Source organism: Sturnira hondurensis, unplaced genomic scaffold (genome assembly GCF_014824575.4).
Source record: "Sturnira hondurensis isolate 20B ecotype Veracruz unplaced genomic scaffold, ASM1482457v3 Scaffold0004136, whole genome shotgun sequence".
Classification (NCBI taxonomy): Eukaryota; Metazoa; Chordata; class Mammalia; order Chiroptera; family Phyllostomidae; genus Sturnira; species Sturnira hondurensis.
The window spans coordinates 45,765,293-45,781,501 of record NW_028076767.1 but is presented as its reverse complement, the minus strand read 5'-3'; the positions used below and the strand labels follow the sequence as shown (position 1 = coordinate 45,781,501).

At 40.1% G+C, this 16,209-nt stretch overlaps 1 protein-coding gene and 1 pseudogene across 3 annotated transcripts in view; both read right to left on the bottom strand.

Moving 5' to 3' along the window:
* Positions 1 to 704: 704 nt before the first annotated feature.
* LOC118986087 (uncharacterized) lies at positions 705 to 802 on the bottom strand (annotated as a pseudogene).
* A 48-nt stretch (positions 803 to 850) lies between these two features.
* Positions 851 to 16,209, bottom strand: part of ABCB11 (ATP binding cassette subfamily B member 11) — a 97,001-nt gene continuing 81,642 nt past the window's right edge. The window contains exons 22-28 of one of the 3 annotated variants that reach the window (XM_037044529.1): positions 13,518 to 13,721; positions 11,932 to 12,173; positions 9,422 to 9,578; positions 8,058 to 8,255; positions 4,715 to 4,921; positions 2,370 to 2,516; positions 851 to 1,550 (exon numbers count right to left, since the gene is read on the bottom strand). In XM_037044529.1, coding sequence (XP_036900424.1) covers positions 1,350 to 1,550; positions 2,370 to 2,516; positions 4,715 to 4,921; positions 8,058 to 8,255; positions 9,422 to 9,578; positions 11,932 to 12,173; positions 13,518 to 13,721 — 1,356 coding nt within the window. In that variant the 3' untranslated portion in view covers positions 851 to 1,349. The other 2 variants (XM_037044530.1, XM_037044531.1) reach the window with 2 other exon arrangements.

Here is a 16,209-nt window from a genome sequence, read left to right as displayed (position 1 = left end):
AATTTTGACAAGCAAAATGACTGAGGGTCAAATGACTGAGGGTGTCTTCCTAAAATAAGTTGGAAGATCTGCTGTTCCAACTATTCATAAGAATTCCTCATAGGAAAAAAATTATAAACAACTCTAATAAATTAATTGGAACTAAACTTATTTTGGAAAGAGGAAAATAGAAAGAGGAAAATCCACCTCAGGGGAATTAGATAACACGGAGGTTTTTAAAGTTTCACTGTGTTACACTAAAGCTAAGCAATCTTACTTCTCTGCCTTTGCCAACTCAACTCAAATAGGTAAATCAAATAAAATGAAGTAAAGACTTTTAATCCCTCTGAGAAGAATTAATATTTTATTTGTAATTTCTGAAATCATGATGTCTGATTCTAACAACCTCTCTCTTTAATCCAAATGGGCACCATGATCTTTGTCTAAACAAGTCTTCCAAAGTTTCTCAGTACAGTATAAGGACATGCTTCAAAAGAGAAGCTGGGGTCATGTTTTTATAAGACTCAAATCGTAAAGGAACAACTGAGGCTCAGAGCTTGGATTCTCTAACTCTGTCTGATAGAGTAGCTTCTAGTCACATATTTCAACTGGGAACTTGACATGTGGCTTGTCTGAACTGAGATACGCAGTAGGTGTAAATACACTTTGATGTTTGGATATTTAATATGATACAATATTAATAATTTTTATCCTAATTACACGTGATAGAGTATTTTGCATATATTGAGCTAAATAAAATATATTATTAAACAGATGAGAACAGATACTACACATAATTTTAGCCAAAAGGCCAAGAAGCAATTAAATAAAATATATTATTCACATGAATATCATTTTTTGTTTTCCTTTCTTTAACATAAGTAGAAAATTTTAAATTCCATATGTAGCTCTCATTAGTGGCTCATACTATCCTTTGACTGGAAGGCACTGCTCTATCCTAACAGGCAGGATGAGCATTTTCCACTTTTATCATCTTGGGACTGGAAAATTATGGACTCAAAAATGGGGGAAAAAAGCTCCTTTGCCGCGAGGAGCTCAAAGTCTCATTACTCCAAGACCTCTCCCTAATTCCCAGGTGGTAATGGGCACTGGCTCCTGCTCAGGGAAAGCACTGGGTGACGCCTGGGAAGCTGCAAGACACTGGCCTTTCACACACACTGGACCTAGTTTCTTTTGTTTTCTGCATACAGACACTTAAAACTAAATTATTGCTGAAGGTCATTAGTTTGGATCCCAGTGTATGGCAATGTGTGTAAAGGTAAAACAATCATCATTTCTTCTGAAAGGAAAAAAAAAATAACCCATGGCACTCTGTAATTGGCGCACCATCAGTGAATGAAGTTCTTGAGTCAACTGATGGGGGCTCCTGTGGTGACCAGCTTGTAGTAGGCTCCTTTCTGGGCCATCAGTTCCTTATGGGTCCCCTTTTCAACCACTGTCCCCTGTGATACGACAGCAATGATATCTGAGTTCTGGATGGTGGACAAACGGTGGGCAATGACAATGCAGGTCCGGCCTTCTCTGGCTTTGTCCAGGGCAACCTGCACCGTCTGCAAAGAAAAGATGCAAAGATAATGCAAAGATGCCTGCTGTTCCCTGGCCCACCACTGCAAGAATTTAAGACCACCCAAGTAACATTGCTTTTGTCAGGAGTTCAACCCAAAGACCTGACATGAAAGAAATAAGTATTTGCTGAGTACAATGCATCAGTGGTTTGAATTGCAGTCCATAGGCTGAGAAATTTCAGCGAAGCAAGAGAGAACCGAACTATGAGGTCATTATGTAATTTTAAAAGACTTGATGGTCTAGCTTGCTAAAATGAAACAAAAGAAACAAGGTTAAGATAGGAATCATTGATCATTCCTGATTTTTTCATTGAGGACATTTTAGCTGTCTCCAAAATGGAATCCTGGTTTGGAAGGAGTTAATAAATAGTAAATTCCATAGTTGTTTTTTGCTCAATTGCATTTCCTGCCATACAAACTTCACGTGCTATACTGCCTCTTACTTTGTGTTATATGCTGCCCACCTGCTATGCCACATAATTTTAGAACTACAAAAATGGAAATGCCCAACACATAACCTGGATTATTTTACTTCATTTAAGAAAGCTAATTATCTTCCTTGAGAAAATATCACCAGGCCCAGAAAATCATTTTAAAAATTTATATTAAGGTTCAAATATTTTTTTATTTGAAGCAATCCTATTTTAAATTACTTTCTCTAGACTATGGTCCTTAGCTCCACAAAGTATTGGCAATTTCTATTGTTAATGAATCAGAAAATTGTAAGTGCTATTTTAGAAAGACAAATATTACAGGGAAAGATTCATCTACAATGATCTAAGACTTTAGAAAATCAATACGTACCTTCTCACTTTCTGTGTCTAAGGCAGAAGTAGCTTCATCAAGCAGTAAGATTTTAGGATCTCGCACGATGGCCCGAGCAATAGCAATGCGTTGTTTCTCTCCACGAGAGAGATGAGACCCCTGGGACCCAACATTAGTTTCATATTTCTGGAAAAAGTATGAGTTTGAAAACTAGTAGCAGCCATTGCTTTTATGCTGTGTGGAGCCCACATCAATGACCCATGTGGGAATTTAAACAATTTGTTGTTGTTTTTCAAACAGGGACTAGTGCATGAGTTCTTCTACGTAGGTTGTCAAATCTACTTAGAAATCTAAGACAAACATGAAGTTAGTGACTTTTTTGGGGGTATACAAGAAGACTTTTATCCCCTCCTCTGCATTTCTTTTAGCTTTGTATTTTTTATCTCTTTCTCCCTGTGCTTGAGATTCTTCCCTGCTTCAAGATTCCCTGATTCCCAAACTCCTCTGTGGAGGACCTTTCTAAAACAGAATAATCCAAGCAGTGGAAGGGCCTTGTGAGAGATCTGCGTGTCCAGTCCCCTGCTGAGGAGGCGTCGTTCTACAACAGAAGCCTAGGTGTGAATCTCCCTTCTGCTTCTTGCTAGCTCTGTGATCATGAAAAAATCATTTAAATTTCTTTGAGGTACAAACTAGTCTGAAAATGTAGCTATTAATAACTAGTTCACATATTTGTTGTGAGTTTTAGATGAAATTATGAGGGAAAATTTCTTGCTAGAGACTGGGCATGACTATATTAACATTCATAGAATATTTACTATGCATATGGTACTATGCTAACTATTCTAGCCAGATTATCATTTAATAGTCACAAAGATCATTTTCTTCCTATTTCGCAGGTTACAAAACTGAGGCACACACAGGAAAGAAAGGTGTGTAAAGGACAAACAAATAAAAAAGCAGCGACAGAAAAACCTAAACCCAGGTGTGTCTAGCTTCTGAGCCCGTGTCCTTGAACTCTACCTGCCTTTCACAACAAGGTCTGCCTCTGCCTTCACTGCCTCCTGACAGACGCACAACCAAGCCAAGTGAGACTCGTAATGACCGACTTTGTCCTTCCTTAACCACTGAGAAGAAACGCTCAGTGAAAGGTATTATGGGTAAGTCTGTACCAGAAAGAGGCAATAAATTAATTCCAAGCCAGTGTCTCTCACAAAATAAGTAGGTCCTCAACAAAGATTTGTGAAATAATGAGTCTTCTAGTGGACACACAAGCTTTGCTTTTCATTTAGGATACAGCAAATAAAGCTACATTAAGCTACTCAAGTTAGAATGAGGCAAGAGCCCAAGACTTAGAAGCCTTTGTGAAAAGAACAAAGAAAAAAATCCCAGCATAAACACCACAACATTTATAAACATAACCACTTATAAAGAAAACCAATTTCCCCGTGGCATTTAAGAGAAAGAAGCTGTCTGGCTGGCTGAGCTCAGTGGATTCAGCACAGGCTGCAAACCAAAGGGTCGCCAGTTCAGTTCCCAGTTAGGTCACATACCTGGGTTGCAGGCCAGGTCCCCTGTAGGGGGGCCACGTGAGAGGCAACCACACACTGATTTTTCTATCTCTCTCTTTCTCCCTCCTTTCCCCTCTCTAAAAATATAAATAAATAAAATCTTTTAAAAAGAGAGAGAAAGAAGTGGAAAAAGTTAAATGTAATATTTGGCTCTTAAAATTGTTTCCATGTCTTAATTTTCTTTGTGATCAATCATCAAGGAGCACTCGTGGTAGACAGAAAAATTTAGAGTTGATATTGTGCTGATTTGAACTTGGCCCTGGAAAAGTGTGATACACTAAGGCAGATGCCACCTACCCCACCGGCTGCAGTTAATGCTGCCAAATAATGAATTATGATTTTGATGATGACAATAATAACAGCAGTAGCTTTCATTGTGTGGCTATTATGTATATTCTTTCATTTTAATGTTATTTTCTGCATTTTGCAGATGACTGAGTCTCAGGAAAGATAGGTAATTGCCCCAAAGTTACGCAGCTAATAAGTGGCAGAGCTTGGATTCAAACTGATGCCTGCTTTAAGTCTTAGGGCCTTTTTTTTTTTTTGCTATGCTAAGCTGATGCTTAATGTGCTACAGCCTTATTTACACCAAGCTCTATAGCATCCTTTGCATGGGATAATATACTACTTTCCAAACCTAAAGAGTATGTTGATGAAGAACATGTATTTTACTTAAAGACTGAAATGAACCTCAGGCACACTGGGAAATAAACTGTTGCCTTTGACCTCCTACAGCCTAAATCATAATACTCTTTAGTTATTCTACCTATCTCCATTGGTGTCTCCCCCAGGGAATAACTCCAACTTGGTACTTACCTCTGGGAGAGACATGACAAAGTCATGCAGCTGAGCCTGCTTTGCGGCTTCTATGACTTTTTCCACGGGAATTTCTCTGGTGTTGTCTCCATACTTGATATTGTCCATGATGCTGCAGGCAAACAGCACTGGTTCCTGGGAAACGATTCCAATGTTCGAGCGGAGGAACTGGACGTTGACCTTTTTGCTGTCGTGCCCATCTATCATCTGCCATCAGAGGTGACAACCAGGCAATTATGTTTTAGAATTCTCACGTGAAGAAAGTTCCTATTCCAGAGTTAGTGTTATGTTGGACATTTGCTTTGCCTAAGAGGCAACAATCCCAGGACTCTTGGAAATAAATTATGTTGCCTTCAACCCCTGCAGGTGGTCTGTCAGAATGATTTAAAGTTATATCAGACTGTGGTTTTATTTATTTGTTTCCCAAACTGTCACTCCCTAGATGGTACAAATGAGGAAGGTACTCAGCTCAGTGTTTAGATTTTTTTTTTTTAGATTTTATTCCTTTATCTTTACAAGGGAAGGGAAGGAGAGAAGGAGAGAAATATCAATGTATGGTTGCCTCTCGTGAGTCCCCTGCTGGGAACTGGCCTGCAACCCAGGCATGTGCCCTGACTGGGAATTGAACCACGATCGTGTGGTTCGCAGGCCTGTGCTCAATCCACTGAGCTACACCAGCCAGGGCGTGTTTAGATTTTTTAAAAAATTCCCTTTATATTTTGGTGCAAGACATTCTCTACAAGTTTGCAGAACCCTCAATTTTGAGACTCCACGAGCTATAAAATTGGACAACATGTGAATCAAACCTGTTTCAATGGTCTTACTGGCACGAGCCTCTGTATCACTGAGAGAGTGGGCCCTACAAAGAAAGTAGTATATTTATTCACTTACTCAATCAACAAACATATATGGAATTCCCTGTCTCAAAGGCACCGTGCCAGGCAGGCTTTTGTCTGCTCTAAGAAGAAAACATAATCTCTTTTTTCTAGGAACTTACCCTCTAGTTAGGCAGTTAAGTTTAAGAACTCAAATGCCTGCCGTTTGAGCTGGTTCACTTAAAAGCCTAGTTAAGATACAGTGTGTCTAACATACCGCTGTAAAGTACTTGGCCCTATGATTTCAGAAAAAGACTACATTAAATGGTGCAAGCATATTATATTGGAGATAATGTTTCAGCAGTGGAAAAAGAAAACACTATCAGAAAAAACCATAAGGCATTCCTCAACAATTAGCCTTCTCTCATTTTCCATAATACTTATATTCATTGTGCAAGGCACAGTTTAATACGCAATTAAATGTTAGAGCTGTGTGCTAATTGTTGTACATGTGTTAGTATTGTAAGCTCCTAGCAGACAGAGACTTGCTTCATGCTCCTTAGGATCGCCCGCAGGGGCTACTGCAGTGCACACACCCTAGGCATCCGATTGTGCGGAAAGGTTGAACACCTGCATTTGGTAGCTTCCTTAAGAGTATAGAGTATGCTTCAGAATTGCATAAAATGTAGTGTTTCACCTACTTAAAAACATCAGTGGAAATGTTTTACAATGATAACAAAAAGTAATGTGTCCACAGAGTCGTACTGATTTCTCCGTGGGCATTGCTTTCTACCTGTGACCAGAGCACTCACTGAGCACATTTAGAGAAATATACTTAATATACATACTTTTCTCAGCATTTCTCTTCATAATGTTATATTTTCTTATCACAAGGAGAACTAATTTATTCAGGGAAATTTTTAAAATGAATTTTTCAAAATATTAAATGAAACAGTCAAGAGTAGAACAGAACAAAGAATTTTCAGACCCACACCACTAAATCCTATCTTAGAAAATGACTGTGGATACACTCCAACAAAGTGAGAATGAAAAGCAAGAAAGAGGAAGCTATGGGGACTATGGAAATAATGAATCTAATCTAAGAAAACATTGCAGGAAACCCACAGGGTGACAGTTATTCAACAGGTACAGGTTGTCATTCGTCCAGGCAATGCAGAAATGAGGGAAAGAAGCAGGTCCTTCAAAATAGGTAGCAGGATAGAACCACTGGAAAACACAAAGATTTCATAAAGGAAGGGACGGCAAGAAGAAAGAAAGCCTTTCTGAAACACAAAAAAGTGTAATGTTAGTGTCCCTCACTACTTGGCTATGGGATGAACATTATTTATTTACATAATCGTAACACAAGTTGTTAACTGATCTTCAACATTTAGAATCAGCCTAGAGTGAAAGCATGAAGGATAATAAATGTTAGACACAGAGTGTAAGCATGTTGTATTCTTGATCATACAAACGTGTAACATTAGGACTTGACAAGTAAAAGGAGGAAGGGGTGAAAATAAAGGTAGAATTGCTAATAGTTTCATCTTAGGAAGAATTCCAGAGATGGTATCTATATGGAGGTGGTGGAAAAGAAACAGAAATATATTGGTTAAACTTACAAATAGAGGGACTTTGATACATTTATTTTGGGAGGAGGTGGGGAAAAGGAAGAAGAGCAGTGAGTGTAAGCTAAATTTCCATCTCTTGAAAATAAATCAATGGAATCTAAATCTGTTAAATTATGAAACTGCAGCATAAGCACATTATTTAGAGACACTGAGGTAATCACTGGGAGATCTAAAAACACCAGCGGTTAAAAAGAGTTGCCTTTGAGCAAAGTAGTGGGGAAGCAGGAGAAAGGGTGGAGTAAAAACTTGCTTTTCATTCCCAATCTTTCTTACTTTATTTACTCTGAACTTCTCTACATACATTATCTGGAAAGAAAGAAAAGAAACAAAAGAGAAAAAATAGAAATAAATGCTGTAAAAATAGCAACCAAGTAATCCACACATTTTTCAAACATTCTCATCAAGACTTTATGGAGCATGAGTACCTTTTGAGCTCCTTATACTATTTAGATTTAAGCTTCTTGAACCAAGATTGTCTCTGATTTTTTTTGTACTAAATCTCCCTTTTTACTCATTTATCACTGTGTCCCTCCCTTATCACCCCCGCTTTTTCCGTTCCCAGTCATTAGTCTCCTGATTAGTCTGCACTTTCTGCTCCATTTACGGTTAAGTGAATGCTTCTGTTAAATACACTCATCTCCAGCTCTGCAGTGTGCCCAGTTTTCTTTGTCTAACTGATCAGCAGGCCATCTGGAATGGGGAAGAATATGATATTAGAGATTGCAAGGTAGAATCAGGTCAACCTGCAAATGACTGGTACTAGAAACTATCCAGAGGGGAGAGTGTCCAAGGCAAGTGCTTTAGAGTGAGTTTGGCAAAGCATGATTTTGAAGACCACATTCAGGCATAGGAGATACTCTGCAAGAAGCCAGGTTCTCAAGCATTTGCATTGCTTACCACCTTCCCTTGGTCAGGATCATAGAAACGTTCCAACAGCTGAATACTGGTGCTTTTGCCACATCCACTGCTTCCAACAAATGCCAGTGTTTGCCCTGGACTAACCGACACCGAGAGACCATTCAGAACTTGCACATCAGGTCGAGAAGGATATGTAAACTTACAGTCAACAAAATCAACCTGCCCCTGGAAATTGTCCTGTGGGTGGGAAGATTAGAGTTATATATACTCCTGTAAGAATCTAGAATATTGAAAATGCACACGAATCTGAGTTTAAAGTCCCTTCTTCAGATTCCTTCAACACCATGCTGCCAAAGTGCAAAGTATAAAGACAGCAACTTAATGAAATTCTATTCCCCATTCTAGCAGGTGTAATAAATAAAGGGAGCCTTGAGCAGTGAAATTAAAGATATTTGAGCTCTTATACCTATTCTAACCTAAGGCAATTTCCTTGTCATCCATTACTTGACATTCTGGGAGAATGTCAAATGGAAGACAATAACTAGAATACATGATTACATCGCAGAAGCCAGGAATTGTCCAAACCCCTATAGTTCTCTCCCTCCAAAGAGTTAAAATGATAGCAGTATACTTGAAATGACTTAGAAAGTTACATAACTCCTGTACTGCAGAGGTGAATACCTTCAGTTGTACTATCTGAATTATGAATTCTAGAAATAGACAGACATTTAATAGACCATACAAAGACTTTACGTTTATTGAACTAAAGAAAAAACAGCTCATTTGAGCAATTTAAAAAGATTTCTGAATTTAGGTGAGCTTTGCTAGGGTTTAGATTAGTTTTACTCACCTGAACATGTTTGGATATTAAAAAATAGGCAGGGAAAATTAAAAATGCCTGTGGAGACTATCAATTAGAAGAAATGGTGTTTTGTTAAAATCAAACTAATTTTCTGATAGTCCATATGAATAAGCTCAAACTTGAACCCAGATAAACATGAATTACATCAATATTATTGGACAAGAAGAACTGGTTTTTCTACATTCCATACCAGAATATGGGTAGAAAACATGGTGGCTGGGTAGCTTCATTATTCTGCAACTAACTGTGTTTTATACTATGAATTTTTATGAATATGAATTTAATTTATACTACATGAATATAAATATAATTTATATAGATACTACTGCTTTATAATTTTTAATGCTAATTTACTTCATTTTTTTACACCTGTAAATCTGTCTGTCCATTCTAAGTGCATGTGAATGAACCTATAACACTGTAAGAATTTAGAAGCTAAGTGACAATGTTGTATGATCAGCCACAATGGCTGTTCTACACATACACACACACATCAGCATACTCCACCCCACTGGCCCCATACCCTCACCTCAGGACTTACCCATTTTTCACCTGCAGCACTGTATACACTGATGGGAGGTCGTCGGTCCAGCAGCTGAAAAAACCGTGCAGCTGATATTTTAGCTTTGGCATAACTCGGAGTATAAGAGTAGGCTCTTCCGAGAGCTGTTGCACTCACTACAATTGAAGAGATCACCCTGCAATTGGACAGACACCCATGTAGAGAGAGGGCTGTGGTGTGGTGGCCTGAGAAACAGCAGTTTGGGGGTCTAGCTCTCGGTCTTCGAGCAAAGACCTGAGCAGCCATGGGCAGCTAACTTGAGACTTGTCTGGGAAGGCAGAGTTGGAGACATTAGCGGTTTTCGAATTGTGTCCTATGAAAAAAGGGCAAGGGAACGATTAAACAAGGGAGGCTCAGACCTCATAACCCTGCTCAACTACAAGTCTCTTTCTAAGAAATGTGTTTGAGAAAAGACTTCTTTTAAAAAAAGAGGGGCATGAAAAAAATCACTGTGCTGTGTTGACATTTTTACAATGCTAACATTTTTGGAACCTATCATAAGTGCGTAAAAGACAATGATTGGTGATAAAAGCAGCAACTTGTAACAAGCACGCATGTATTCATGTTTCAGATAGCATAAGAAAGATGTAATTGCCTGTATTTTTCTACATGGTCCAGCCCCTAACTACACTCAATATGTGTATAATTAATGAACAAATGAGTAAATGAAAGATAAACCCGGTGAGACACAGCTCTGCTGCTATACATACACACTATGTTGTAAGGGGTGCCCTGCGGAACTGCCCACCTGCACTGCCAAGCACAGAGGATTGGCCCCGACAGTGGTAGCAGGCACTGTCCTTGTGTGTTATATTGCCCAGTTTCTAGACAGGAATTGTTTTAGGCCAGACTTGCAAATCCAAACATCTCCAGGAGCCCAGGCCAAAGTTTAAAGCAATGAAAAATATCGAATAAAGTGGGGAAATGGTGGAAGGTGGTCTTTCAGTTTTTAAAGAGAAGCCAGAAATGAGGAGCCTTCTGTAATCTCCAAGTTTTTGCCTGTTGGCAAAATAATTCTTCAGAAATCTTATATAAACTAAAAAGCAATAGTTTGTGATTTCAGATTTAAGTTAATAGCACTAAATGTGTACACAGAAGAGATTTCCCTGGTTGGGGTCAGTGTAATAGGGCAGGAGATACTTCTATATTGCATCTTAAAGGCAAGAAGACAGACTCATGACTTGAGAAGTAACCCGAAAGGCCAGATTTCTGTTGGGACCACTTTTCCTAATGCCCTCCAAGGCTTCCTCGGAACATTTCCTCCTACCCCTGTAAGCCTCCCTCTGCTAATGCCCCCTACCACTACCCCACACCCACATACATACATGTCCCTGGGGGCCCTGACACACTTAGCTCTCTCTCACCTCTGGAAATGTGAGAAACTGGACTCAAAGCTAAGCTTATTAGAAGAGCAGTCTCCAGCTTTAAGAAAGAAACGTGATTTGCCTGGGCTGCCCTTTTCTGCCTCCACCTAGAAGGAGTGAGCTGGAAACATGCCCTTTTTATAATAAGCATGAGTGTTCAGATAAGGTAGTTTTCCGAACCATCCTGTTTGAGGTCTCTAGATTGTCTTAGCATTACCCAGTATGATAGATTATGAAAATGCTTAATTCGTCCTATTATTCCACATGCACCCCTTTGCAATAGGACTTTTTACTCCTCTGTGATACTTTGACTTGTAAAAAACACATTTGGCTTGCTTAGCTCTTGACGGCAGAGCACTAAACTCTTGGAATTGCTCTGTATCTGCAGAGCAATCAAGGTGTCTTTTGCTATGTTAATGAAGTACCTTTCAGAGAGCCCCTAGGTAACCTAAGGATGGGGCCAGGTGCCTGGGAAAGCAACCATTTGATTAAGGTGTGGAACTTGCAGTCTCTTCCCCCACATTTTTAACTTCCAGGGAAGGGTCCAGGAGCTGAGGGATCTGAGGGTGGTGGGGTTGGCAGTCTTGTAAGACTGTGTCTTTAACCTGGGGCCTCTGAGCTATCGCCAGGCCCATGGCCAGAATGAACTTGAACTGAAGGACATCCATCAGGTATCAGAAGTGTTGTGAGTGATAGCAATGTGAGAATAGAAGAGAAACATCAGATCCTCTCATCAAAAAGTGGATCCTACCTCTCTATCCTTTAAGTCTTGGCTTGGCTATACGACTTTCTTTGCTCAAAGAGATAAGAGAAAATATGATGCCTGCAGAGAAGTGCTTGCACCTTGGGGCTTGCTCTCTTTTGTTGCACTTGGAACTCTGAGACCATAATGTGAACAAAACAAGCTCACTTACCAGAGCAGCCCCGTGGTAACAGAAGCCTGACTGACTTGGCCCAGTCCAGAAGGACCACCCCGAGAATCCACAGAATCTTGAGAAATAATAAATCCCAGCTTTCTAAGACACCAAGTTTGGGATGGTTTGTTAAGCATCAAAAGCTAACTTATATATCCAAGCTATTCCTCCCAGGTAGTGATCTTCAGTGACTTCAGCCTATAGTCCTCACCTGAACACATAGCTGAAATGGAGCCCTTCATTGTAGATTAAGTAACCTCCATATCTGTAGGAAGCAGAATTAGCAACAAACACAATACACTGGGAAAAACCAAAGCAGAATCCATAAACATTTGCTTTTCGAATGGCTGTCTTAAATGGCTTCACCAGCTCTCTCTCAAATGCTTCTATAAAGTGCCTCTCCTTTCCAATTCCAGCAATAGTGCGGATGTTACTGAGGGCTTCACTTGTGATCTGAAGAATGAAAAAGAGTCTTAGGAATAAAAGAATTTAAATAATTACTTTCATAGCAAGCATTTCAGTTGCTCTGTGGATTCGATGTAGTGCAAATGGCAGAATGTGGTACAAATCAGAGACAAAGGCATAATCTTGGAACACAAAGAAGTTGATGGAGATCAACTGAGTTGGACCATGAGACACTCTGCAAGTTCAGCTCAAGTTCTACTTAAAACTACCATGGCTTTGTCACCTCCACTGACTGTGGAGCAGCGGTGGTCGGGTGGGAGGGGGCAGATATATATGCATGGTTATCCTTGAAAGCTTTTCAGCTTCTCCATTAATTAATTTAAAATGTCTAACATGGTATCTTAAATGTCTTCTTAGACAAAAGTTTAATAATACAAATTAAAAATACGAGCTTCTATTTTCTTAAAAAATTAATCTGACCCAATATTATTTAAATAAATTTAAATTAATCATAAAGCTTATCTTTTAGCCTATACTACAGCTTTGTTTCAATCCATGCTCCAGGGTAAATGATCACCATTTCTAAGTCAGGGTCCAGTCCTAAATAAGACACAAAGGTGGGCTGCTTCCAACCACTGGCGTGTGAAATCCTTTTGGCTTCTGCCTGCCTGAGCAGTGTTCACATTCTCTCTCTTGAAAGAGACAAAACCTAGATTAAAGTGAAGTGGCTAAAAGAATGAGGGTGTGTCTGTGTGTGTGTGTGTGTGTGTGTGTGTGTGTGTGCGCATGATTTCTCACACCTAAGGAATGTCCGTGCTGCCATTCCCTCATTTACCCCCGACAACCTGATGTTACTTAGAACACACTTTTTCAAGTGCATAACTAAAACCTCAGTGAATTTGAATCTAAGCTATGCTTCATAGTTCTGTTTAGGAATGACATTTGCCACAAGTTCACAAGACACTAAAGTGTGAGAAGAAAAGTGTGTGCGATTAAAAAGATAACTCTGCTCTCTGTGGGCAGCATGACCTGGGGAAACCATTCAGCTGACAAAAACTGAACAGATGGAAAACTGAACTATTGGCTTTGCAAATGAAAATACACTAAATTGAGGTATGGAAAAAAACAACAGTTTGAGAGGAGATTGAACATGGAACCAAACTGAACATGCCCCACTATCTGTCCAAACTTACTCAAATTCCGTAACAGAACTTTATCGTCACAGCCTTTGGGTGGAGGCACATATGAAAAGGCCTGGTGGGAGGCTGCCAGGCATGAAAGTTAGTGAGCTCACAGCTTCCTAAGTCTCTTTGTGCTACACACCTATTCTTAACTGTTGGCATGGCAGCCACTGAGCCGTAATCAGTCTAGAAATTGGGTCTATAAGATTACCTGTCCCGCAATCTCCAGAGCCTGCTTGTCTTGAGAGGCAAATCCTGTCAACATTCTGGTCTGTACAGCTCCCGATAAAGCCAAGAAAGGGAGGAAACACACTACAACCAGGCTTAGCTTCCAGCTAAAGAGGAAGGCGATAATCATGGCCACCGCGATGTTGGTGAAGGAATTGACCATCATCCCAATTTGAGAGCCGGTAGCCTGAAAATCAAAAACAATCAAGTAACCTCAGACATACTGTCTCTTTTACCACAAACCATTATGTGAAAAGGCTATTTTATACCAAGAAAATAGTTTTTTTTAGTTATTATGATAGTATTGACTGCTAGTCAAGATAGCAGTTCATGTAGACACGGCTTACCTCTTTGTAAAACCACATCAAAATTACAACTAAAATATAGAACAACCAGCACTCAGAACCATCAGAAAGTGAGTTGAATGGAAGTCTGACAAATATGGAATTAAAAAAACACATCCATCCAGACTGGTAAAAAGGGTGCAGACACAGAATGGGTTGGTCCCTTACCCACATATGGAGGGATATCTCAGGAGCAAGGAGTCCCAGACCCAAACTAGGCCCCCCAGCCCAGGTTCCAATGACAGGAAGATAAGTCCCCACAACTTTTGGCTGCAAAAGCCAGTGGGGATTGTGTCAGTGGAAGGAACTTCTGGAGCCCCAAGCAGTTCCTCTTAAAGAACCCACACATGCACTCACCTACTCAGACTCCTCCCTCTGAGCTCCAGCACCAGGGTAGCAGCTTGAAAGGCACCAGTAGCATAAAAAAAGGAACTGAAATGTCTGGCATCAAAGTGAACCTTTGTCCCTTTGCTAAACCCACACCCACATTGCAGGCAAGCTGGTGCCATAGCTGAGGCTCCATCAACCTGTCTGTGTGACCTGCCTTGGAGATCCCCAGAAGCTCTTCCCCACACAATTTACAGGCCCACCCTAGCTGCTTTTCCATGTGAATGGCTGGTCTTGGCTCCAAAATCCTATCAAACAAGCAATAGCTGGCTTCAGTGAGCCCTACTGGCAGCCAGCTCAGAGTCACAGCTTGGCTTTGCCAGGGAATCTCCAAGCCAAGCACAACTAGCAGCCACCTCAGATTGCTTTACAGCTCGGGAAGGATGGTCCTAGGCAAAACACAGGTAGGGGTGGGCTTTGGCTTCCACCACCCAGGAAACCGCAGGGCCAGTGCACCTAGTAGACAGCTACAGACCACATCTGAGCAACACCATCCTGCCCCTGCACAGCTGATCCTCCACAGAGGGCAGAGGTTGGTACTAAGTAGTCACAGCCAGTCCTTGCAGCTGACTGCCCTGGGTAAATCCCTCCCATTGATCTTCCAACAGCAACCAAGGCTGAACTATAAAAGAAGAGTGTACTCAGCCCACACAAAGGGTGCACTTTGAGTACTCAGCTTGGGTGACAGGGTGATAACGCCACTGGACCCTACAGGACACCTACTACATGAGTCCACACTACCAAGACATGGAGTCAAAGCAGATCTACGTAGTACGTGGAAACAAACACAAGGAGGCTACCAAAACAAGGAGACAAACATGGCCCAAATGGAAGAACAGATCAAAACTCCAGAAAAAGAGCTAAATGAAATGGAGATAAGCAATCTATCAGATGTAGAGTTCAAACACTATTTATAAGGATGTCCAAGGAACTTAGTGAGAACCTCAATAGTATAAAAAAAATCCAGTCAGAAACAAAGGATAAACAAAGGATTATTCTTCATTGAAGTGAAGAATAATTTACAGGGAAACAATAGTAGAGTGGAAATAGCTGAGAATCAGATTGATGATTTGGAACATAAGGAAGCAAAAAACAACTAATCAGAACAACAAGAAGAAAAAATCCCCCCCAAAATGAGGATAATATAAGCAGCCTATGGGAAAACTTCAAGAGGTCCAATATTCGCATTATAGGGGTGCTGGAAGGAGAAGAGGAAGAGCAAGAAATTGGAAATCTATTTGAAAAAATAATGAAAGAAAACTTCCCTGATTTGGTGAAGGAAATAGACATGCAAAGCCAGGAAGCACATACAGTCCCAAACAAGATGGATGGAAAGAGGCCTACCCCAAGACACATTATAATTAAAATGCTGAATGTTAAAGATAAAGAGAAAATCTACAAAGCAGCAAGAGAAGTTAGTTAACCACAGGGGAGTTCCCATAACACTATCAGTGGATTTCTCAAAAGAAACTTTGGAGGCTAGAGGGATTGACAAGAAATATTCAAAGTCATGAAAAGCAGGGACCTATAGCTAAGATTGCTCTACCCAGCAAAGCTATTGTTCAGAATCAAAGGGCAGATAAAGAGCTTTCCAGACAAGAAAAAAACTAAAGGAGTTCATCATCAGCAAACCATTATCATATGAAATGTTGAAGGAACTTATTTAAGAAAAAGAAGATCAAAACTATGAACAATAAAATGGCAAAAAAATACCTGTCTATCAACAATCGAACCTAAAAAACAAACTAAACAAACAAGAAAAACAGACTGAATCATGGATACAGAGAGCATTTTAATGGTTGCCAATGGGGATGGGGTGGGGGGGGAATGGGCGAACAGGTGAGAGGATTAAGAAGTACAAATAGGTAGTTGCAGAATAGCCATGGGGATGTAAAGTACAGTACAGGAGATAGAGTAGCCACAGAACTTATACACATGACCCAT